Below are 25,591 nucleotides of genomic sequence, written 5' to 3' on the forward strand. Positions count from 1 at the left end.
GTTGGATCCTGGAATGGATCCTGGTTATGTTTCCATGGATTTACTAACTGCTGAGGAGCTGGAGGAATCAGAAGACTCAGCAGAAAACTTAAAGGTCAACGTTGCACCTGGATTACACCATTGAATAATTGGTAACTTGATTGTTTCAATTAAGGGATTGCAAGCAGTTGCATCACTGTACAGTTAGCCTATAAAAAGGAATGTATTCCCATGTACATGTATCAGAGATCAGATATCAGAAATGATCACTCAGTAATGATCACTCTATCAGAGATCACTCCATCTATGTATCAGAGCTGTATTGACTGACCGTATGTAAGTATTTGTATTTGTGATTGCCATAATTAAATTATATTTTTATATGCCAGTACAGGTTTGTTTAAACCTACTGAAAGTCTCAGTCTTAATCTGTGTCTGTGCTGACTTTGCTGGAAACCGCTGCAAAAACTCTGCTATAAGGTTATTGGCCAGAAGCCCAGTCTGGCAATAACTAAATAAGGTTGTAAATATAAACCAACATATCCCAATAGGCTTGAGGTTCACCAGGGTGTAGGTTAGCTTTAAACCACCTGAGATAGTTAAGATACATCTCAGGTTTGCACCTGATATGAAAGCTATATGTTTTAGAAACAGAATGTACAAGTACCTCGGAGAAAGGAATTATTGCCTGATTGAGAATTAAGGAATTGAATGGCTGTACTCAAGTTAGTTTACGCCTGTGTTTGTGGGGAGGGAAAAGGTTTATGTAAGGAATGGATTTTTTAAAGGTTATTTTCAATATAAAATAATACTGTTTTTACTATTCTATGGTTAGAAGTTAGAACATGGGAATATTCTAACATGGGAAGGTGAGACTTGACTTTTAACGTTGTTTTAGAATGTGGAATTCTAAGATAGATGCCTTGAACTTTGTGATAACGGTCAGAGCTTTGTCTATAGGATACTATTCTTATTTTATTAGTTTGATTTATAACTCCTAAAGAAGGAGGCATCTCTGAAACGCATAAAACACAATAAATTTCCTTTTTCCGAGCACCGGAATTTGCCTCCTTTTTGTTTCCTGTCTTCTTGACAACATAAAAAAGCAACAACAAGCAACTCCAGCTTGCTTTGACACATTAGCAGCTCACCAATCCAAAGGACACAGCCAGGGCCAGCCCTATCGTTGGACAGGGTCAGATGCTGGGAGGCGATAGCCAAGTGTTGGAGGAGAGAGCTGTGTACTGAGCAACCTGGCCTTTGCCCCCTGAGCTAGCCTGTCGCTTTCAGGTGCGATGGAGGATGCTGTCCCATTGCCAGTATGGTAAGAAACAATCCAGTTGGCTTTTGTACATGGAATGGGAGAGGGCGCCATCTTGTTCTTCACCTCAGAAGGCAAAGTGTCTTGGGTGAGTCTTATTTGGGGAGGGGTTCCTTCCATATTTCGTTTCTATGCAACCTAATGCAGGAATTTTTAGTTATAGCTCTGTATTCCATTTTGTCTGGGGTGTGTGTGATGATGTACCTCAGCTTATTCTTCCCCTTTTGCTAGCCTGCCAGTCAAGGACATCTTAACAGTCATACAATATCCCTAAAGAATAATATTCCTCTGGGCTGGGGCTGAATCCATTTCCTTCTGGATGTTGTTGCATTCCAACTCCCATCAGCCCAGCCAAGATGGCCAATGGTCTGGTATGTTGGGAGTTGTAGTGCATTTGGGGAGGCACCAGCTCTCTCTCTTCCCTTTCCCTATGTTTAGTAGAAAGGCCAAAAAGGAAACAAACCATTATAGAAGTTATATGTTTTCTTGTTGATTGGAAGCTTCACAGAAGCATAGTACTGGCATAGTACTTTTACATCTGACACAGTACTTCTAAAACCACACATCTGCAACCTTTCAAAATTTAATGTAATTAAATAAAGGTTTTCCTTTCTTTTTTATTTTTTGCTGTGTAGAAGCATTGCCTAAACTGTTTTATTCTTCAGCCAAGCACTGGTGGATTATAAATATATTGCAGTAGATGCACCTTGGAAAGGAAAGCAGGTCAGGAGGAAGAGTCACACCTCTGCCTGGAATGTCAGCCTCCTTGGTCCTCCCTGCAATGCAAATAGGGACGCAAACATCCTGGCTGGTATTTCAGGGCTCTCAGTGTATCTGCCGACAAACATTCCCTCCAAAGATGACAGGGAGGAAAAGGGGCTGGACTGAACAGGTGCAGAACAGCCAGGCAGGAATGCGGAGAGGCAGTTAGAAAACACATTCTCGGTCGCTGCTATGGGTGACAAAGAAGCTATTCTCCCCACTTAGCATTTTCCCAATTTACTTACAGACCTGATCCCACCTCTCTCACCTCCACTCAACAGCATGTTAGAACATCATGTGATTAAGCAGAAGGTAATCCAAAGGAACAGGGAGCCGCGAACTATGGAGTCCAGGGCAGGGTCTACGCTACTGCTTTAAATCGGTTTATAACAGTATTGACAACTGTTGGGGCCCAGGACACACATCCTATACCGTTGTCAAACTGTTTTCAAAGTGTTATATCCTGCTTGGTGAAGATCTGGCCCTGGTCAGGGCAAGCTCAATGTCCAGAGGAATGAATGGTTAAGAGGGTAAAAAGAAAGGTGTATAATTGGGTCAGACATAGATAAAGTTCCAGAACAAGTAACAACAATCAGAAGGGCTGGAGGGTGATATTACAGTGTTACAGGATGGACTACTGTAATGTGTTGTATGTGGGGCTGCCTTTGGAGACAGTTCAGAAACTTCAGGTGGTGCAGGATGCAGCCACTCAAGTGTTGATGGGGGCAAAGTGATTCAATCATATAATGGTGTGTTTCCGAGACCACTTTAAAGTGCTGATTTTGTCTTTTAAAGCTTTAAAGAGTTTGGGGCCAAATTACTTGAAAGACCGCCTTCAGATGTATCAGCCTCCCTGCACTTCAAAATCAGTGAGAGGCTCTTCTCATCTGTCCATCTGTGATAGCAGTTAGATGATCACAGGAGAGGGCCTTTTCCACAGTGGCCCCCACCTCTAGAGTAAATCACCATTAGGGGTCCACCAAGCCCCATCATTGCAGGCTTTTAAGACGCCCCTGGAAACATATTATTTTACTTTGGTCTTCCCCTGATATATTTACTCTTATTGCTGTTTTTAATTCTGTTTTTGGTTTTTTTTACTGTGTCCATATTGCTTTTTAAGAATGCACCAAGTTTTTATTATATGTTTTATTATTATACGCTGCTTTGGGAGGGCTTCTGCCCTGAAAGAAATATTTTAAATATAGTACAACATCTAGAGGACCATACACTGCCTACTCCTACTATACGGGCTCCCTGTTCCTTCCCAACTCCTCCTGCCCAGGCAAACAGCCTGAGCTGGACTACAGACCTTTCCCCCACCTGAGGAATCTAGGCAGAAGCAACACTTACATAAGGCCACCCAGCTCTCTATTGGCTGCCTAGATCACATGGTCCAGTTGGGCTGAGTTGCAGTATCCACTGTCCTCTTGCGAATTACCACCAGGTAGAAGAGCCTGTCAATCTGATTGCAGGCCGCCCATACATTAGTGCAGCTTTCACAACCTGCTGCTGTCCAGATGCATTATAACTTCCCGCATTTCACAGCCGGTATTATTTATGGGGTCGTACTCGCTCATATGCTATTTCTTCTCTGCTGTTGTGGCCATGGGGCAGGTTTCAGAGCATAGGATCCAGACCAGCATGTTTATAGACTCAAGAAGTGGCAGGGTTGGCATATTGAGGGATTGGGGCCATGCCCTCTTTGAAGGTATAGGGAACGCTACATAAAGCGGCTGGCGTTCAGCTGTGGCATGTCTTGCTCCAAGAAAGTGTCAGTAAGCCTACCTACACCAGTCACTGGGGAACATGGGCAGGGGGGGGCTGTCACAGTCATGTCCTGCTTGTGGGTAAAGAAACTCCAGCCTGCTGAGGCTTGCACCCCCTCCATGAACCCCTCCCTTGCCAAAAGCCCCGCCCCTACCAAGGGCCGGATCTACACTACTGCTTTAAAGCATTTTATAACAGTTTTGACAACTGTCTATGGAGTGTGTCCAACAGTTGTCAAAACTGTTATAAAGCGCTTTAAAGCAGTAGTGCAGATCCTGCCAAGGTGTGTGGAAAATAAGGGTAGCAAAATTGGAGACAGCAGCCGGGGTTGCCCTGTGGTTGCTTTTTGGCATACAGGGCTTCCTTGACTGGGAAAGCCCACATGCAATGAAGCCAGGGCAGAGCCAGCTCAATTACCTTTGCTTTTCTGTCAAAGGTGCGAAGGGGGCAACAGCCAACTTGGGCTCACCTGCCCCCACCTCCTTCCCCTATTGCAGGAAGGACGTGGGTCACGGACATCCAGATTAGAGCTAGCTGCATCTCTTGTTTCCATGGTCAGCTTGGCTTCACCCAACCCCACCTCTTTTCCCCAGTTCTCCTGAAGATGGAGATCTTTGCGAATGTTAGAATCATAGAATAGCAGAGTTGGAAGGGGCCTACAAGGCCATCAAGTCCAACCCCCTGCTCAATGTAGGAATCCACCCTAAAGCATCCCTGACAGATGGTTGTCCAGCTTCCTCTTGAATGCCTCCAGTGTGGGGGAGCCCACAACCTCCCTAGGTAACTGATTCCATTGTCGTACTGCTCTAACAGTCAGGAAGTTTTTCCTGATGTCCAGCTGGAATCTGGCTTCCTTTAACTTGAGCCCGTTATTCCGTGTCCTGCACTCTGGGAGGATCGAGAAGAGATCCTGGCCCTCCTCTGTGTGACAACCTTTCAAGTATTTGAAGAGTGCTATCATGTCTCCCCTCAATCTTCTCTTCTCCAGTTTAAACATGCCCAGTTCTTTCAGTCTCTCTTCATAGGGCTTTGTTTCTAGACCTCTGATCATCCTGGTTGCCCTCTTCTGAACACGTTCCAGCTTGTCTGCGTCCTTCTTGAATTGTGGAGCCCAGAACTGGACGTAATACTCTAGATGAGGCCTAACCAGGGCCGAATAGAGAGGAACCAGTACCTCACGTGATTTGGAAGCTATACTTCTATTAATGCAGCCCAAAATAGCATTTGTCTTTCTTGCAGCCATATTGCACTGTTGGCTCATATTCAGCTTGCAGTCTACAACAATTCCAAGATCCTTCTCGTTTGTAGTATTGCTGAGCCAAGTATCCACCATCTTGTAACTGTGCCTTTGGTTTCTATTTCCTAAATGTAGAACTTGGCATTTATCCCCATTAAATTTCATCCTGGTTTTTTTCAGCCCAGCACTCCAGCCTATCAAGATCACGTTGAAGTTTGTTTCTGTCTTCCAGGGCATTAGCTATCCCACCCAATTTGGTGTCATCTGCAAATTTGATAAGCTTTCCCTGCACCTCCTCGTACAAATCATTAATAAAAATGTTGAAGAGCACTGGGCCCAGGACTGAGCCCTGCGGTACCCCACTCGTTGCCTCTCCCCAGTTTGAGAAGGTTCCATTGATAAGTACTCTTTGAGTCCGATTCTGTAGCCAACTGTGAATCCACCTAATAGTTGTTCCATCTAGCCCACTTTTAGCTAGTTTGTTAATCAGAATATCATGGGGCACTTTGTCAAAAGCTTTGCTGAAGTCAAGATATATGACGTCCACAGCATTCCCATGGTCCACAAGGGAGGTTACCTTATCAAAAAACGAGATCAAATTTGTCTGACAGGACTTGTTCTTGACAAATCCATGTTGGCTTCTAGTGATCACCGCATTGATTTCCAGGTGTTTACAGATTGACTTCTTTATAATCTGCTCCAGAATTTTCCCAGGGGTGATGTCAGACTGACTGGTCTGTAGTTCCCAGGTTCCTCCTTTTTGTTAAACTCTTTCCCAAAATGCGCTGAAACAAATTTCTCACCCTTTTCTAATCACAGCTTGCTTAGAGCACTTACTGAATAATACATGGATCAGATGAGAAACATAATAAATAATACATTTTGAATAACTCAAGCTCTCAAACTTCGTTCACCATCTAAGGCCCTCCTCTGAAGGAAGGTCGGAAGATGACATGGTAGAGGGACTTTTTGGTGATGGCCCCCAAAATGATCTCCCCAACACCTGGCTCTAACATCTTTTCAGTGCCAGGTTAAAGCTGCCCTCTTCTCTTAGTCATTTGGTGGCATATAATGAATTTTTAACATGGATTGTCTTTGGCTGTTTAAAAATTGTTTTTAGGCGTCTGCGCGCACGCGATCTGTTGATATATTTTTATGTGTTTTTAATTTTTTTTTGCATAATGTATTGTAACATTTTAAATTTTTGTGAACTGCCCAAAGGGCTTCGGCTATGGGGCAGTATAGAAATAAAATACATGAAATGAAGTAGCTACCCAGCAGATCCATTTTCTTCCAACATACTCAACATTGAAAAGTCAAGGATGGGAGCAGGGACATCGTACACATTTATTATATACAATATTAAGGCACAAATTTAAGCAGCAAAGAACGGGAGAAAAATCTTTGGCTGGCCGGGGACATCAGTATTTCTTGAGGGAGGCGTTACACGCCATGTTGCCTTCCCACCTCCGCCAGGTATGTACAAAGACATTCCAGATGTACAATGCTCTACACCAGCCGTTCTGTACAACAGAAGGACAATAGGGGGGAAACAGGGCAGTATCTTACAACCAGTTTACCTGGGATTTAACTACACGACACAAGTGCCACACAGCACAGTAGCCCACGAATCAAGGTGTTGAGCACAGCATAAAAATATTTTGCTACAGGTTAAGTTGTCACTTTACAAATGGCAGTATTTTACATAAACTTTGCTCTAACCTGGGGTGACTGAAACTGAGAACTTTTTTTTTTTCATAAAAATAAAATACAACCAGATTAACAAGAATCAACCCTTTTGGCTGTAAACTTTAAAGCTGCCTGCAGTTTCTTTTGTACACAAGGGGTTGGATTTGGAATTAGTTATACTTAGAGTAGACTTATTGAAATAAATGGGACTTAAGTTAGTCATTAAGTCCCACTGATCTCAATGGCTCTACTCAAAGTATGACCTAATTTGGATTTGACAAGAACTGTATAGCAAGTCTTCTTCTGTATGCAAGTGAAATCTTAGGTGCACAGAATATTGTAAGTGGAAAGGCTAGTACTTAATCAAATGCCAGGCAGATATGTACATTACATAAAGAGACAAGTGTAGGCTAATTCCCCTAAAAATTGCAGTGTGGTGTAATTCAGAAATAGCAGTGATAGTGAGCAAATGATGTCACACACAGCCCTGGTTTGCGTGTTTGCCTAGTAACAATGCACCATGTGGAGAAAACTCTTTGGGTAGGTTCAGACAACACGCTAAGCCACCATGGCTTAGCATGTTGTCTGAACACAGGGCATTTTCTGCAGGGTGGGCTATCTTGCTGTCTGAACGCAGCGTGTTTTCCGCAGAGTGGCTTGTTAACCATGCAGTGGTTTATTTTTCTCGAACAGGCCACCTTAAGAAACCATGACATGTTGTTGCTGGGTTGTTCAGGGTGGTTAACAAGCTCACTGCATGGTTAACAAGCAACTCTGCATTCAGACAGCACGATAACCCACCCTGCAGAAAATGCGCTGTGTTCACACAACATAATAATCCATGGTTCAACAACAACCTACACTGGGTGGGTTAGCATGTTGTGTGGACCCAGCCTCTGAGTGACTCTAGTAGGTGCCAATCCTCCAGACAGCAAGTTAGTCATGCCTTAAGATCCCCCTGCCAGCTATTTACTTGGCCTACTGCTTGCTCACCTTCATTATGTGCAGCACAATGCTAATTTTGCTGGAAGGAACAAGGAAAACCCTGTCTCGTGTGTGTGTGTGTGTGTGTGTGTGTGTGTGTGTGTGTGTGTGTGTGTGTGTTAGCAAAAGGCATCAAGACAGTCTCACCTGCCTATAGTTAAATTTGGGGACTGGCAGCAGGAGGCTTCTTTTTACATAATGCATGAATCACAGCCGATACAGAGCACACTTTCATGGGATAAGTAGCGCTAATGTACAAATGTGTATTAAGCAATGCATCCAGAAACAGTACTACGCAGCTTGCACTAAAGTTCTGAACCCGTTAGAAGAATACAAAAAAGTTTGCACATAGATTCATCCCATGCAGAAAGGGCAATGATGGGAACATGGGGCCGGCGTGGGTCAAGGGTCAGCACGTTCAGGCACCTGCCAAGGGCCCACACCCCAGCAGGCTGCCTACTGACAAGACCCCTCTTGACCTGCACATTCTCTTCATCATTGCAACCTGCTTGTTCACCCTTCTTTCGTCCGGGCCCAGACAATGGTAGTGGTACGACAGGCAGAGGACATGCCACTGCCTATTGGCTCATTGGCTCTCTGCCTGGCAAGCAAAGAAAAAGTAGCAGTGATGAGGAAGAGGAGGAGGAGGAGGAGGAGCTGCTGCTGATGACAATGCTGGTAAGAAGGAAGTCTCACTGAAAGTTGGCCCCACTGGAGGTCTCTTGCCCAAGGGCCCTCCAAAACCTGGAGCCAGCACCGTGTGGACCACGTCCCAGGCTGTATTTTAAAATGCACACAAAAGCTGGTTTCTGCATACGCCAGATCCTCGAGGCTAGAGCGGGAATCAAACTCACAGATCAGATGCGGATGATGAAGTGCAACATCACTGAAGTGCACATCCTCAGGCAAGGGGTCTCCAATGTGGGCTCCATCCACGTGGCACAGTGTGTGTCTTGCAACATGGATGCAAATACACGTCCCCAACCACAGCCCCAAGCCAGTAGCAGCACACAAGACCCTGTTGAACATGACTCACTCGGTATTGGTGACCATTAAGTATCATAGCTGTATATACAAAAACGTAACTGGTTAACTGAACTTGGGTCCCATTGAATTCAATGGGCAAAATCCAACGGTGTCCTTCCGCAAACTCCGACAGCGCTAGTGGAACTGTGCCAAATATTTCCATTGTGCAAGTACTTGTGCATCACGCTAGTGCAACCGTTTGCATGGCCGTTTGCGCAACTGCACTTGTGCAAACCTAATTTTAGTTGGATTCTCCTCTTGTGCATAGTCCGGAACTTAGTTGCAATGACATTTGCAGTAGTGGAACGCCATTGTTGGATGTTGCCCAATGAGAAGAATCAGACATTAAGTTAACTCCCATTGATTTCAGTGGGAACGAACTAACTTAGTCAGTCCCTGACCCACTATGCGTTGAACAATGCAGGCATGATGCAGTGGCAGATACCAGGGAGGTGAGATTGACGATGTCCCCTTGCTCCATCAGGTGAAAGACACACATCTGTAGCCAAGTAACATGAGAAATTCCACTTTTAGTGACGCTGTATTTCTAACAAAGGGTACAAGCAACCCGGATAGCATGGTGGGCTGGAGTAATAATGATTGGTAGTAGTAAAGACCCGATGCAGATGGTATACCCATACATGTAAACAGAACACTCTTTAGATCTAAAGGTGTGGTGGGTTTTTTTAATGGATGAAGTACTATTAAGCTGCCTAGCATTTTCAAAGAACCTGCGCAATACTGAAAGGCAAAGCTTGTAATTTTTGCAATACATGCACTGCTGAGCATTGTGCTCTTTTGTCAAACTGGTAGAAAAGTTAGGAAATGGGATGCTGAGGCAAAACTGTTCAGGGCATAAACAGTTCAAACTATTTAGCAAAAGTGTTTACGTCAGGGCCAATTGGATCTTGGCCACAGTCTCATAACATAACATGAAAGATATTAAGACCAGGGAGCAGCTGAAGGTTCTTTTCAAGGACAGCTGAAAGCATGGAACAGGCAGAGTTGGTATACAATCATCCCACTTTTACCTTTGGCAAATGGGTTCAGCAGGTTTTATGTAAGTTCAAAAACCTGCAAACCTGTTTGACCAAAGACAAAAGTGAGGCAAAAGCAATGCATGTATGCAATATAGGAAGCAAAAACTCTCCCAAACTACATTTAACTCCTTTAAAAACTACTGAATATCTCCAGCCTAATTTGCCTTCAGGAAAATAAAAATGGCGCGTGTCATCTGAAGAGGGTCAATTGAGAGCTGTTCTTGAAAGAGATCAAATCCCTCTTAGCAACGATCACCCTGCTTCTGCACTGGCAACCGCACTCAGCGTAGCGCTCTTGCACGCATAAACACAAAATGGAGGTGGAGAGCTGTAGAAATTTGTGGAAAGGACAAATTTGCCTCCCCGAAAAGGTAAAACATATGCATGTCTTGAGACTTAGAAGCAAAAGGTGGATGGTGAGGTGGAGGAAGGGAAAAAAGCAAGAAGAAAGCAATAGATAATATCTAAAATGCTAATATCTGGAAGTCCTGCTCCCTCAATCCCAGGTGTGTATGCACACAGGACAGTTCACGCAGGGAATGTAGCAGCTATAGTGAACCAACAGGTCTCGGCGGCTGACACCACACTGTCTTGGTGGTTGCAGAACAATACTTGGCACACTGAAGATGCTGTTTCTTCACAATAAAAAAACGTGATTTCACTCCCACGTCTTGCTGCCGTCACTTTTTCAAACCCACATCCGCCTTTTCGATTGTATGTAGCAGACATCCCAAATGGTCCATCTCTGACATCTCGCTCCCCTCACACATACACACACGCAGGCACATGTGCTTTCTTAAAGACTTGGATTCACCTAGGATACCCTTCTAGATTGAAGCTTCCTTGGTCCAACATTTACGGCACCTGAGGAGTTCTTATGCTTTGCACAGCAGCAACGACTACAGCGCCCCCTCCAGGGGTTTATGTGCTCTCGCACAAAAAGTAGAAAAAGCTTCCCTCAGCTTTCAGATAAGGACTTCCATCATGTCTGGATCTGGGAATTCAGGCTTGTGAAGCAGACTGCTTACCCTGCCTTTGCTGTCGGGCAGCTTTCCATGGCTGGGCGAGTTCTCTGCAGAGAAAAAAAATGTAGAGAAGCAATGTTGACCTTTATTTATTTATTTATTTATTTATTATTGCATTTATATCCCACCTTTTTTCCTCCAAGGAACCCAAGGTGGCGTACATAATCCTCCTCCTCCCCATTTTATCCTCACAACAACCCTGTGAGGTGGGTTGGGCTAAGAGTCTGTGACTGGCCCAAAGTCCCCCAGTGGGCTTTCATGGCCGAGTGGGGACTAGAACCCGGATCTCCGGACTCCTAGTCTGACACTTTAACCACTACACCACACTGGCTCTGAGGGCCACACAGCGCATTCTCCATTTCTTCCCCCTGTTTGTTGTTGTTTAATGAGTGTTGGTGGCTTCAAAATTGAGCTGTGGACCAGGGACGGTGTGGGGTGGGAGTGCCCCAGAGGTTAGGAACCTTTTTTCAGCCCAAAGGCCAAATTCAATACATCACCTTGAAATCCAAATTTAGAGAAGGACAAAATCTTTTAATTCAGGGTGGGGAAACCCCCCACCCCCCCGTCAAGAGATCTTTTAATTCAGAGTGGGGGAACTTTTCCTCCTGCCCCCACCCTGGTCTCTCTCACGCACATTTCCCTCAGGGGCATTCTGTCTGGGACCACAGGCCAGCAGTGGATGAAGCCAGCCTTCCATCTATCTGTCTGTCTCTTTAAAATATTTATTAGCCACCTTTCAGGGCAGAAGCCCTCCCAAGGCAATGGACAGCCATAAAACACATGAAACCGACACATTATTAAGAGTGATAAAAACCCAGCAAAGCAGTGAGAACACCATATAAAACAGCAATAAAACCCAACGACAAAACCAGCAATAAAACTGTTTTTCTCTCTCTTTCTAATGAATTATTTCTACCAGGGTTGGGGGACTTTTTTGGGAGGGGCCTGCGTTGCCTCCGGGGAAGGACATTACGGGCCGCAGGCCCAAAGTGGGTGGTGCCATCACACTCTTTTTCTCCTGCCTGCTGGGGGAGTTTCCTCTTCAGGCTGCTGGAACGGTGAAAAAGAAGCTGCTCTTTCGGGAGTCGCTGTTTCAAGGCCCCATGACCTCCTTGAAACGTTAGCTCCAGGGCCAGATTTACGTACAAGCAAAACAAGCTACAGCTTAGGGCCTCACGTTACAAGGGGCCTAAGAAAAAGGGGGGGAAAACCCGTTTACAACACTGTCACTGGGAAACCGTAAAACATCATACAAAATTAAGACCTCTTCGGAAGGGGGAATAGTGTTATTATTTATTTATTTATTTATTTATTTATTTATTTAAGCATTTTTATCCTGCCATTCAGCCAAAAAAAGACTCTCATGGCGGCTTACAAAAATATTTCTTGACAGTCCCTGCCCACAGGCTTACAACCTAAAAACAAAAACAAAAAACATAAAATAGTGTTATGTGGTTGGGGTCAGTCTAAATTATCTCCAGGGGATCCCTTACACAGTGCACACATATAACGTGCATTTTTAATACCTATATTACAAGACTATCAAATTCCGTTTAATTGTATTTTGCATTTAGTTTTTTATTATTATTTGTTGAAGAGGGAAAGGACTCACTCATGTTATGGCTTAGGGCCACCAGAAGTTTATGCCCGGCTCTGGTTGGCTCCCAAGGGCTGAGTGAAAGCGAATTGGACACGGTTTCTCAGTCCCCGGAGCGCCTTGCAGCGGTGTCTCTTGACGGATCTGGCTTTGCTCACCCTTGCCTTTCCTGCTGGGAAAGGTCAGGGGGAAGCCAAGCCAACCGGGCTACGGCTTCAAGGACCTAGGGGCAGCTTATGGGGCAGCTCCCCTGACCCTGCTTTGGGGATGGAGTGGGCTTGGGGAGGCCGAGGAGCCTCAGTGGGTCAGATGGGACAGGCTTACAAGATTAATTTGGCCCACTGGCCAGAGGTCCCCCTAACCCCCAATTTATACAATAAAAATGATAAAAGACAGCAATTTAAAAAAAAAAAAACGTTACAGAGGGCGAGACTTCAACAAATTAACACACCTGGGAAAACAGAAATTATATAGACTGGCACCAAGAGGAGAACAGAGGGGAAGAGCTTCAGGCTCTCTGGGGTCCTAATCTCTCCCCCCCAGGACTCCCCAGAAAGCCCCCTTCCCTTCCCTTGGCCACACCCCCTTTCCCAGCCACCAATGGTTTGATGGTTTCCCAGATTTTGCACTGTTCTCATCCACCATTCTAAAAGGCTGAAATGCCTCTCCTAAGGCTTAGTTATTGACAGTAAGAGCTTCAAGCTAAAGTTCGCTGATATTTTTGGTCCTGCGAAGCCCCGCTGACCACTGGAATGCAGCCCCTGGGAACTCCTCAGAAGTGGAATCCAGTATCAAGAGGCAGAAAGCCTATATGCACCAGTTGCTGGGGAACACGGGTGGGAGGGCGCTGTTGCACCCGTGTCCTGCTTGTGGGTCCCTGGTCGGCAGCTGGTTGTATGAACAGAGTGCTGGACTAGATGGGCCTTTGGTCTGATCCAGCGTGACTCTCCTTATGAGCCAATGGAATCCAGCCTGCAGGGTGAAAGAGGCCCAACATCCCTGGATTGCAACACAGGAGCCAGGGGAGCCTCTTTTGGAAATCTCCGGGCCGGTCACGTCTACGAGGATGGAATTACTCACCCGGTCTCTCTCCAGGGCCTTTGCCTGCAGGATGCTTCAGGGCTGGGCTGCCCCCAGGAGTGTGACTCAATTTCCCCCTGCCTGGCAAAGAAGCTGCGTTCGGCCAGAAAAGTTCAGAGCCTTTGTCCGTCTGAGTGCTGTTGTCTTTGCTGCCCATTTTCACATGGCAGGCCATCACTGGCCATGAGGATGTTGCAGAGGATAGAGAGGGAGGCGGAGGAGGCAGCAAAGGGATGATCGAATGGTCATGGAGGTCCTTCCCCAGGAGCAATCCTTGAAGGAAAAGGAGGAGGAGACAAGGTGAGAGCAGTTTTAAATCAATTTAGTTTCATTAAATTTCAGCCCTGCCTTCTAAAACGCTCGAATTGCATCCAATTAAACACTATGGCTGCGTTCGGACGCCGCAAGAGTCAACGGTGGTTTATTCTGCGGGCACTTACCACACGATCAGAGAAACAACCAACCGTGAGTTGGTTATAAGCAACTGTGAGTGGATTATTAGTCCATGGTGTGTCCACGAACTTGGCCCCTCTCTCCTCCTCTCAGTCCTCCCACTTGTATCCCATCATTCCTTGCTGCTGTAAACAGAATTCTGCTGGGTCAAGTAAAGCGGCAGCCGCCACTTTGACTTCTCTTTCCTAGCGACTCTGTAGCCGATGACAACAACCAACGGTGCTTTTCTTACAACACGATAACCAACGGTGGTTTTGAATCACCCACTCTGCACATTGCTGGTTATTTGCGTGGGTTATTTCAGCCAAATAACCAAGTGTGGGTTTAAAAAATCCTGCCACATATCACAATAATCCAGAGTGGGTTAAATAACCCACCATGGATTATTTAATAGGGATGTGCTCCGCTTCTAATCGGACCGGCGAATTAGAAGTGGAGCGGGGGGCTTCGCCTGCCCTTAAGGCGGAGGCGAAGAGGATTGGGGGTCCGGCGGAGCGTGGCGAAGAGATTGAGGTGAAGGCGGATCCTTCGCCTCGATCCGGAGCTCCGCCGGAAAGGTAAGTGGGGTTTACCGGGCCCTGCCGCTGTCGCTGTCGCCCATGCGGCGACAGCGGCAGGGCCCGGTAACCCCCCCCCCCCCGCCCTCCTCTCCCTTACCTGCCTCCATCCGCAGTCCGTCGGTGTCTTCAATTGAGCCCGCGGTTCAACCGCGGGCTCAATTGAAGACACCGATGGACCGCGGATGGAGGCAGGTAAGGCCCCCCTCTCCCTTGGTCCCTTACCAGGCTCTGCCGCCGTCGCCGCACGGGCGGCGATGGCGGCAGGGCCCGGTAAACCCCTCCGCCCTCCTCTCCCGGCCTTACTTGGCGCCACTCCCCTCCACCGCGGAGCTCCGATTCGGAGCCGGAGCTCCGCGGCGAAGAGGAGCGGAGTATGGGCGGAGCGGAGCGGGCCGACCCGAAATTTTCGGATCGGCCCGCGGGGCGGAGCGGGGGGTCCGTGCACACCCCTATTATTTAACCCATCGTGGGTTATTGTGTCATCTGAACCCAGTCTCAGAAACTTACGGCTAAACAATCAGGGGGCCACGCACTTATATACTAAAGCAAAGAAAAAAAGTTTAAGGAAACTCACCTATGCTCCCTTTCCAAGTCTTGTCTTCTTTCTTCTCCTCAGCCATCTGGTTGCTGGTGAGGGAGGTCTGGCGGGAATGAGTGCCTGTGGCTGCAGCGATCGATGGGACGGACCGAGCAGGCCGCAAGCTTGCAGCATCAGTTTTGCTAGGGTCCTTCCTGGACCGCTGCTGAAGCACCTTGATCATGGCATCTTTCTCAATGATTTTCGCATGCAGATTCTTTATCCTATTACATAAAGAGATAAAAGTATTTTAGAAGTGAGGCACGCCTTTAAAATAAGAGGCTATTTGCTCCCAGCTAGCTTTCTCATAACGGGGTTATGATAAATTTTATTTATATTGTCTAGTGAAATTACTGGTATCCATATAAAAAAGCACCCAAACTCCAATTGTAGAAAGCTAAAAATGCAATTTCACTGGACTTGATGTATGTCTTTATTTCCCGTGTATATCTCACAGAAAGAGCATATTTGTCGATTCTACCTGCCTGCAAAATAATAAAAATGGCAGGAACCTACTCAATTATAGAGATGGTAGAAGACTGCTTTTCCTGGCTCAGAATTTGCAAACTTTTTAGTGAATAGGACATTCTGCAAAAGGGTTAGTGGCCTAACCGTGGCTTAGCGTGTTGTCTGAACAGGCCCAATGGAAGCACAGTCACAAACATCCAGAAAAGACTTGGCCACTCCAGTGAGATAAGGAAATCAGGCCACTCCCAGCAGCCCCAGGCAGCATGGTCAATGGTCAAGGATGCTGGAGCTGTAGTCCAAAACATCTGGGGGGCACAAGGTTGGAGAAGACTGGCAGATGGGCTACATGAAGGGCATGCTTGCATATCAAGAGACCCAAGATGAGGCTACTGATCCACACACAAATCCCACAGCAGGTATCTAACCCCTGTTCCTCCTTACGTGTACTCCATGTCCTGACACCTCCGTCCGGCTTGCAAAATCTCCTCTTCTTCCTGCCACATGCGGACCTCCAGAGCGCTCTCGCTGTAGCTGCCATTCCGCGAGTGATTGGTGGCTGAGGTATCCCTGGCAACGGAAGACCAAAACAAAGGCATCACCCATCGGTTTGACCTGGGCAAAGACGGGACACTTAAGAAGGTCCCTATTTTCATACTAGACTATTTGTCCCTAAGTTCAGTGTTGTGTTCTCTCATTGAAAGTGGATCTCCACTGTCTCAGGTTCAAGTCTCTCCCATCAGTTCTTACCCCAATCCTTTTAACTAGAGATGCCAGGAATTGAACATGGGATCTTCTGTGTAGCTCTTCCACTAAGCTATGGTCCCTCCCCCCAGTGAAGGCTGGTGGCTTCGATGTCAGTGAGATGGTGAATCCGTTCTGGGTTTCAGTCAGAACTTACAGGTGGTATCCAAGGTGCTCTGCATCTTGGATAGCTTGTTTAGGGGTTCTGACAGAAACCAAGAAGAGATTCACCACCCCTCTGACATCAGAGCCACCTGCCTCCACTGCCTACCCCACAGTAGACATGTAACCACCAGGGAACCCCATCATCAGCAACATCTGGCCACATAGTTTTTTAAAAAAACTAAGTATCTGCACCCAATCAGAAATCCAAATCAGCAGCAGAGTGGCGAAATTCTCATTCCTAAGCAGGGTGTTAGACAGACAGCTTACCCATAATTGTATGCTTACTGTAGTAAGTTCCCACCTCCTAAAGTGTCGCTCGTAGAAGATGGAGAAGGTTTGTTCTTGGATGCTCCAGAGGGCAGGACGAGAACTAATTGGGGGTGGGCGGGGGGAATTGCAGGAAAGTAGATTTTGGCTAAACATTAGGAGAAACTTCTCAATAGTAAGAGTGGAGGCAGAAGACACAGATGCAGGAAATGCTGGGCTTTCCTTCACTGGAGGTATTTAAGCAGAGACTGGAGGGCCATCTCTTGGGGATGCCATAGTTGCCGGATTCCTGTACTAAGCAGAGGATTGGGTCCTCCAACATCCCTTCCAACTTGTTTTATTACCTACATTCACCTACTAACTCAGTGATTCAAGTGGGACTTCCCAGAGCCAAGCCTTTATCCACTGAAGAACACTGCTCCGTTTTTGCAGATGGCGACTCATCTTATTTATCCCTGATGAAAAATTCTGGGGAGCTCAAAGGCCTGTTTCAGATGATCATATCCCATCTTAATTAGCTGACATACTAATGAGTTTTTGCCAATGCATGCAGCCACCTTTGCTCCTCCCTTCACAGCATGAGCAATCAGACCAGGAAGACTCTAAATTAATCATAGTTTCCCATTTTGTCCAAACTGGGAAAACTACTGTTACCATTTGGAAGAAGCTAAGGTCCTAAACCATCTTCAAGCAATCATTTAGAATCCTGGCTTGTTCCAAAGCTTGTTCCCCAGTTTGGACGAAACTATGTTTAATAAGAGGCTTCTTAGTTTAATCATAGCTTGTGGATGGGCTGCATGCATGGGGCAAAACGCTTATTCATATTATTAAGCTGAGATCGCGTTCAAATGCGGCCAAACGCTATCTACATTGGTTGTGTAATAACACGGATCGTGTACGCCATTTGGGATTTTATTCCCCTTAGGACAAACATAAAATCACTTCCATCATGGTGACAGAGCATAGAACTGGTTGCTGTATTTAGCCGTTTCCTACTTTTCTGTTGCAGTAGCAGCCGCAGCGTTCATGGCGAAGTGTCGGATCGCGCTCTCCTCCAGGTACTTCTGCTCCCACTTAGTCATGTCGGCTTCCAGAGCCAGAATTCTCTCCTCCTTCTCCCGCACTAATTCCATTAAGCCAGGCACATTGTACTCTGGCAGGGTAGCAGCCTGGTAGTTCCCTTGCCTCTGGAGTAAAGCAAATGAAGACGCAGTTAAAAGTGCTGATCCTAAAGGTAACAGAAGAAGAGCTCTGCTAGATCAGATTCAATGGTTCATCTAAAGCAGTATTCTGAACCCCACAAAAACAAAAGAGTGTCTTGTAGTGTTTTGAAGACCAACTAAATTGTGGTATTTTTGTTGTTTCTCGCTCTTGGTGATTTTTCTAGACTGACATGATGGGCATTGCCAGGTCATGCTGTCTTTTACAGTTTCAGGAATTTCCTGACAATTGAGCATGTTTTAATTATGACTGCTTTGTGGATGTTGGTGTGGATATATTTTGGTAGGCCTAGTTTCTGAAGGTTTTCTGTATAGTTTTTTTAAATGTGATCCTGGTGACAGATGTGACTTAACGTAATAACTGTGACCTTTTCCTGTTGCCATAGTTCTTTAACTTTCATGGCCAGTGATATATATCTTCCTCTCTTTTCCTCTTCCTTTTCTACAACATTTTTGTCATTAGGTATTGCTATGTCAATGAGGTACGTGTGTTTTTCTTTTTTGTCTATGACCATTATGTCTGGTCAGTTGCAAAGTATTGTCTTGTCCGTATGAATTGTACTGTCCCAGTATATTTTATGATTTGCATTTTCCAAGATTGTTTTAGGTGAGTATGTATATATTATTGTTGCTGTTGTTGTTGTTTGTATTTCTATACCACCCCATAGCTGAAGCACAGCTTACAAAGATTGAAAACATTAAAATACAGTATAAAAAGTTTAAAAACACACAAACACTTATACATGTAGACAACATATATCTAAAAACAACTTTGAGCAGTCAGCCATAACCTGAAAAGGAGAACTGATTAAAAACTCATCACAAGTTGCCAAATGCCCAAGAGGAGAGAAAGGTTTTAAACTGGTGCCCAAAAGATAACAATGTTGGCACCAGGCAGGCCTCGTTAGGGAGAACATTTCACAGTTCCGAGGCCACCACTAAGAAGGCCTGTCCCTTGTTGCCGCCTTCTGAGCCTCCCTTGGAGGAAGCACCCAGAGGAGGATCTTCGATGTTGAGTGTAGAGTTTAGGTAGGTTCATGTTGGGAGAGGCGCTTTGTCAGGTATGCAGTCCCAAGCCCTGGGTTAGAACCAGCACCTTGAACCGAGCGCAGAAGCATATAGGCAGTCAGTGTAAGCGGGCCAGAATCGGTCTTATATGTTCAATTCATATCCTGCCTTTCTACATAGAGAGCATCTAAAAGCTTTCATGGAGTATTATCTTCAGTTGGCAGGTGGATGGGTGGGTGGGTGGACGGATGAATACCATTGCTAAGTAAATTAATACCTGTAGTAGCAAACTACTATTTTTCTTCAGACACAAACAATAGAATTTAATTTTATTATTAGATAATCGAGGAGAAGTGAACAGGTTAAATTGCCTTTTTCTGTGCTCACAACCATAATCAGGCAAGTGCTTCCGCACAGACAAGCAGCTCACACACACATACCATCCACCCCAACTTCAGTGCTGAACCACAGTGGTTGCTTGAAGGAAAGGCACATTTCACATGCTCTCCCTCATCCCAGAAATGCACTTTGCCTCCTCTGCGAATCATTACAAAGCAGCAACAGAAAAATATACTGGAGGAGGGACAATCTTTTTTTCTGCTGCTGCCACTGTCTTCGAATGATACATGGTTTCTTAAACTGTGGACTGGTTCATACGATAAGCGTAGCCCACCATGGCTGATTTAAGCCACAGTGGGTTGTGGCGCATGTGGGCAGCCATTCAACCCCTGGTGGGGGAGTTGTCATGGTCATTTGAACCTGGGAATCAGGGGGTGTTTGAGAGTTAAACAACAGAACATGGTTTTGGGCAACATGGCATGGCAACCCCCCACTGGGGTTTGAATATTTAAAATGGCCACCTGCCAGCACCACAACTCACTGTGGTTTAATAGCCGTGGTGGGCTGCGGTGATCATGCGATTCAGGTCTATAAGTCAACTCCCATTTCTTTGGTACCTATACTGAGCCTAACTTATTTACTTCATCTATTTATATCACATATAATATAGAAGAAATAATAATGATGTATTGCATTTCTATTTAAATTATTTATTTAAATTTTAGTAAGTCTTTCTAAAGGTGCATCTATACATCTGAGTAAGCATATGCAAATCTCTATCCTCTTTTGTGGTGATGTGTTTCCTTTTGTTTTTTAAGCGATGTGTAAGTGGCCACCCAATTCCAGTTGCTTTACGCAAAGGCACCTTTTTAATACAAATTGACCCTTAACAAGATAGCCCTCTTTTAGGAAGCTTTGCCAGATATATAGCAAACATGGTTGTCTTTCAATGCATGTAGGTCAGTGTCTCCAGTCAATTACACAAGAAAGAGGAAGCGTGGTTACATATAATCTAAAAGGCAAGGGGAAAACATTTCTGGCATATGGAGCGAGGCCTGCTGAGGACCTGGCAGGTCATAAATAGAATAGCATTTAAATAGCTGTTTCGGAATTTGTCTCCCTCGAGAATATGGGTATCCGAAATCACAAGATCAGATGCAACGCCTTTCCAGCACTCTGCATATTCATGGCATTTGGCAAAGTAAGACAAGGTCTACCTCCTCACCCCAGCCAGGACAGTACGGAGCACAGCTGCAGTTAGCCATGACTAACAATGCCATCCTAGCAATGTCTTTTAACATACTTTAACATGCAAAATGTCTTTTGTATACTTTTAATGTTTACTATTTTTAATTGTTGTAAACCGCCCAGAGAGCTTCGGCTGTGGGGCAGTATATAAATGTAATAAAATAAAATAAATAAATAAATAAATAAATGTCCATACAGAAATCAGCTCCACTGAATTTGGTGGGCCTCGCTGCCAGGTTAATTGGGTGTTGCAGCCTTTCCCAATGTTGCATGTTGGGGAATTCAACTCCCAGCATGCTCCAGCCAACCTGGGAATTGTAGTCCAACACAGCTGGAGGGCAAAAGGTATGGGCAATATTACTAATGTGATTGTTGTTGTTTTTTAAGAAGGAGATAAATGGGCTTGCAAAATGGCCTTCTCACTTCAGAGTTGCCTAGAGTCGATGCATATACAGAGCTAGCATAGCAATGTGCCAAACAGTGCACTCTTTTGCAGGTTTATGCAGAAATACTTTCTGCTGTGATCAATGGGGCTTACTCCCAGGTACGCATGCATAGGATTGCAGTTCTAGAGGCTTTGACACTAGAAGCCCCCAGTTCAAATCTCGCCCCAGAGTCTCTAGGTGGCCTTAAGTTAAGCAACTATCTCTCCATCTCAGCCCTTCGACTGAGGAAAATCATAAAGGCCGAGCTTACAGGGTTTTGCCAAGGATACCTGAGATAACTTCTTTGAACACGCTCACATGCCTTATATAAATACCAAGCTGAAAGTCTCTGAAAGTAGAGCAGAAATGCAGAAACTCAGGCAACAGGGGCCAAACTGAGCAGAGGTGAACCAAATTCCCTCCAGACAGGCATGTTTCGGGAAGAACTTGTTCCCTGAACAAAGAGAAGGAGCTTGCAGGCAGGCATGGAGGTAAGTGTTTCGAACAAGCATGGCTAATACAAAACAGCAAGAGATAAAGCCACCCGGATTGCAAAGTAGCAGAAGAACGGTCGGTCACCCTATGCAGCCTATTAAAGAAAACATCGAGGACCCATTGCGACGTCACAGACTCTTTCACTAGGCCTGTCGCATAAGCCCTCCTCAGGCCAAGCACCACCACTTGAAAACCTGAGGGGAAAAGGTTTAATAGAGGATCTGCTCTAAATATACTGTGGGAATACTCTGGTGTGGCTGTTTAATAACTGCAAGGCAGGTAAATAATGCCAAGCTGACACGTGGTATTTGGTAGCTAACAAAATAATAGTAAGTTTATTGTTATTTAAAAGCTTTAAATAAAATACTTTCAATCCTGCCTAAACTAAACTCTCCACACACCAACCACGTCACTCTCCTTACACCAGTCTTAAATCCATAGAATCCAAACTCTTCTTACTCTACAAATAAACAACTCTCCTCACATGCACTCAAACTCATAGTACCTCACAAACTCCCAACACTCCCTTTATATACTCTTCCCCCCTCCACACCTATTACATCATAAACCACAGCCACTCAGTTCTAACATTCCATACTGACCAGACATACTTATTAGACATGTACAAGATAATCAATTGTGGGGTAACGCCATACCCATCTTGTATTCTGAGCATGCCAGATAACAGGTGTCCAGATTATAATCTACTGTATATGAAATAAATTCCCCCCCGCCCCATGTATATTTTAAACTTTGTAAGGCCGCCTTGAGGCCCAGCATTGGGCAAAAGGCAGGATACAAATAAATATAATAATAATAATAATAATAATAATAATAATAATAATAATCAAGATAATATTGCTGATGCAGTTCCACACCTGTCGAGGCAAAAGGTGGCCACAATTTGAAGGACCTCTGGGTTTTATGCAGCAGACAGGATTAAAACAATCGTTCAATAAATCGGAAAAGAGATCTTATTCTGCATGCTTTGTGAGAGAGAATAAAACATACAGGCTGCACTCAGATGGATCTGCAATCTATAGTCTGCAATTTCCCCTTTCCCTCTACATCAGAAGAATGACGGGCAGAAAGGAGCTCTGGATATACTTTTACAACTGTGGACAATTTGCAGTACATCAGCAGGGATTTCTGACTCCCAGTGGCCTATGATAACAGAAGGATATGACTATATAAATTATATAGCCAAAATGAAGAGAGGTTGGTGTAACCAGCAGATTTTTTCATGAAAGGACTCCATTCAGTTCTGGTACTCAAATCAAATTCCTGGGCTCAGAATTCTTTAATGCTAAGCGCTCGTCTTTTGCATCAGGCTCCAGTTGGTGGATCACAGGCTAATAATAATAACAGAAACAAGCCTGAAGTCAGCTCACCTCTGCTCTACACTTGATGAAAGGAGATTAAGAGTTTACAATACTGGGTTACGGCAAAACACAGTTTGCTGTTTCGTTTGAACCCAGCAAACTATATAGTTTGCAGCAAGCCGTAAGTCCTATTCTGGTGTTGCAAATTTCTAACCATAGAGGGGACTTCAAGGATGTATGAGCTGCCTCCTCCCCATTCACCCCTTACCTTCCGGATTGGAACAGAAGGTCTGCAGAGCTGTAACCAAGTTTGACTGAACATAGTTACAGTGCTCTATGCATTCGGGAACCTATGCATCTTTTATTGTTCACCGCACTGGAATCTGTCTAGATATGGAACGGTATACAAATGTTGCTAATAAATAAATAAACAAACCCTGACTGCACGGAATTACCGGTTGTGCAGAGAGGGCTGTAACCATATTCAGCCAAACTCTTCAGACTTTCCCTGTCAATACAAAGAGGCTGACACTGACCTCAGGGGTGGAGGTGGCGGGACGACGACCCACACGTTAGTAATCCATGATAGCTTGCCAACAAACCAGTATCCCAAACCACAGTTTGATCATAGTTTATCTTTGTAGACAAATTATGATCTGAAAAAAGTATACTCTGCTGGGTCCAAACAGAATTACAAGCAAACAAACTATGATTTGCCACAAGCCAGCATTGTAAGCTTCTACTCTCTTCTTCTAGTGTGTGGAGCTAGAATGACGGTGATGGGGGAGTATACCCATGGTTTCCTGTTTCATTTGAATGCACTTGTAGTGTGGAATGTTTTTGGTAACTCTTCCCCCCAAATTCATTATTGTAAATTTTAAAATATCTCACAATAATGTCAATCCAAAATACTAGAGGGCATTCATTAGAAGAAAAAAAAACCCAAACTTATAATATGTAATTTCCCAAAGCATTAGAAAATTCTCCCGTGTATGCCAGGGTGCTATTTTAAATAGTTCCCCAGGACAGAGGCCTGTGCATAAAAACATCCCTAAGCCATCTTTTAAATTACAATTTCGCAGCTGACAATGAGATTCCTATAAAGGAATTCATAGAAAAGCCATTTAATTAAATCAAAGGAGCCATTTTCCGAAGCCAAGTAATTGAATTGATAGAATTTAGTTGGATTTATTCACACAAAAAAAACCTAGTCTCAAGAGCCTGTTTTCTGGCATGCGGATTAATATAAGCCAGGAGCTTTCCAGATTTGGTTTTTAAATGACAGGGCGCCCCCGAGAACTGCCAACACGTGTTTTTTTTAAAAGATTAAAAAATGTAAAGTTCACAACAAGTCCTTGATAATTTGGTAAGTTTACCGGAACCTGTGAATAGAAAGTTTCTAGGATTTAAAGACCAGGGCAACCCCAAGAGTCAGCCAAATTTTTAACCTACCAAAAATCAGACAGCTCCATTTTCAAAATGGACTTGAGCCAAATGGCTTTTCCAGATGCCCATGCTAGAAAAGAACAGCCTGGATCACGGCAGGTTTTAAACTTGCTCAATTTTATACAAGTTGAAGACATCAAGTGGGCTTTGTAGGCCTATAGCTAAAGACAATCACACCCCCCCCTTCCAAAGCGGATCAGGACAATCAACAGGCCCACCTGTGTATGAAACAGAAGCACAGTGTCATCAGCATCAAGCAGACCGGACAACTTTCCTTTGCTGAAAACGGGTGGGCAAAACCTATCTCGCTTAATTCAGAAATCTCTTCATTTCTTGCCTTCTTTTTTTTAAAAAAAACCCACGCTTCCTCTGAGGAACACCATTGCTTCTCCCCTACCCCAAATTTTATTGTCACAATGATCCTGTGCGGAAGGTTAGACTGACAGATAGCATCTGGTCCAAGGTCATCCAATGATGTCAGAAGCACATTTGCTGGAGACGCGAGAGAGGGCCTTCTCAGTAGCCGTTCCCAGTCCCTGGAACATCCAGCAGGCAAATACATTTTTATTCAGGCAGGCCTTCAGCATGCAAGTTGGTCTGTTGCTGAAAGGTTGGTGCTATTTATTTCTTTTATTGTTGGGTTTTTAACTGATTTAAGAGCCTCGTGTGGCGCAGAGTGGTAAAGCAGCAGTTTCTGCAGCTGAAACTCTCCCCACGGCCTGAGTTCGATCCCAGCGAAAGCTCGTTTCAGGCAGCCGGCTCAGGTCGACTTAGCCTTCCATCCTCCCGAGGTCGGTAAAATGAGTACCCAGTTAGCTGGGGGAAAGGTAATAACGGCCGGGGAAGGCAACGGCAAACCACCCCGCTATAAGGCCTGCCGAGAAAACGTCAGTGAAAGCTGGTGTCCCTCCAAGAGTCAGTAATGACTCAGTGCTTGCACGAGAGGTTCCGTTCCTTTCCTTTAACTGATTTATTTTTATGTTACGTTTTCATTAAGGTTTCGTTTTTAAGCTGGACAAACAGTCTGACCAGGTGTAAGACGGCAACCTAGTAATCAAAATGGCTGAAAATAACCCAAAGCAACAGCCACCGCCAGATGTGTCTGCAAACCCGCCAGTGGTGGCTGGCAGCTCCAATTTTGGTGGGACGATGAATCCGCTCTGGGTTTCAGTGAGAACCAGCCAGAACTCTAAGGGAGCTGTCCAAGGTGCTGAACCTATTTGGGGGCTATGGTGCAGCACTTTGGATAGCTCCCTTTGAGTTGTGGCTGGTTCTGACTGAAACCCAGAATGGGTTCACAACCCCCTGAAATCGGAGCCACCAGCTTCCACTGGAACCCACCATCAATAG

General features: G+C 45.0%; 1 protein-coding gene across 2 annotated transcripts in view; it reads right to left on the minus strand.

Annotated features, from left to right (window-relative positions):
• Positions 1-10,722: 10,722 nt before the first annotated feature.
• AMOTL1 (angiomotin like 1) overlaps positions 10,723-25,591 on the minus strand; it is a 70,223-nt gene continuing 55,354 nt past the window's right edge. For both annotated transcript variants that reach the window (XM_063127844.1, XM_063127846.1), the window contains 5 exons: positions 17,735-17,925; positions 16,007-16,132; positions 15,095-15,321; positions 13,508-13,780; positions 10,723-10,877 (listed from right to left, as the gene is read on the minus strand). In XM_063127844.1, the coding sequence (XP_062983914.1) occupies positions 10,771-10,877; positions 13,508-13,780; positions 15,095-15,321; positions 16,007-16,132; positions 17,735-17,925 (924 nt within the window). In that variant the 3' untranslated portion in view covers positions 10,723-10,770. The remainder of the gene's footprint in view (positions 10,878-13,507; positions 13,781-15,094; positions 15,322-16,006; positions 16,133-17,734; positions 17,926-25,591) is intronic.

This window comes from Elgaria multicarinata, chromosome 5 (genome assembly GCF_023053635.1).
Source record: "Elgaria multicarinata webbii isolate HBS135686 ecotype San Diego chromosome 5, rElgMul1.1.pri, whole genome shotgun sequence".
NCBI lineage: Eukaryota > Metazoa > Chordata > Lepidosauria > Squamata > Anguidae > Elgaria > Elgaria multicarinata.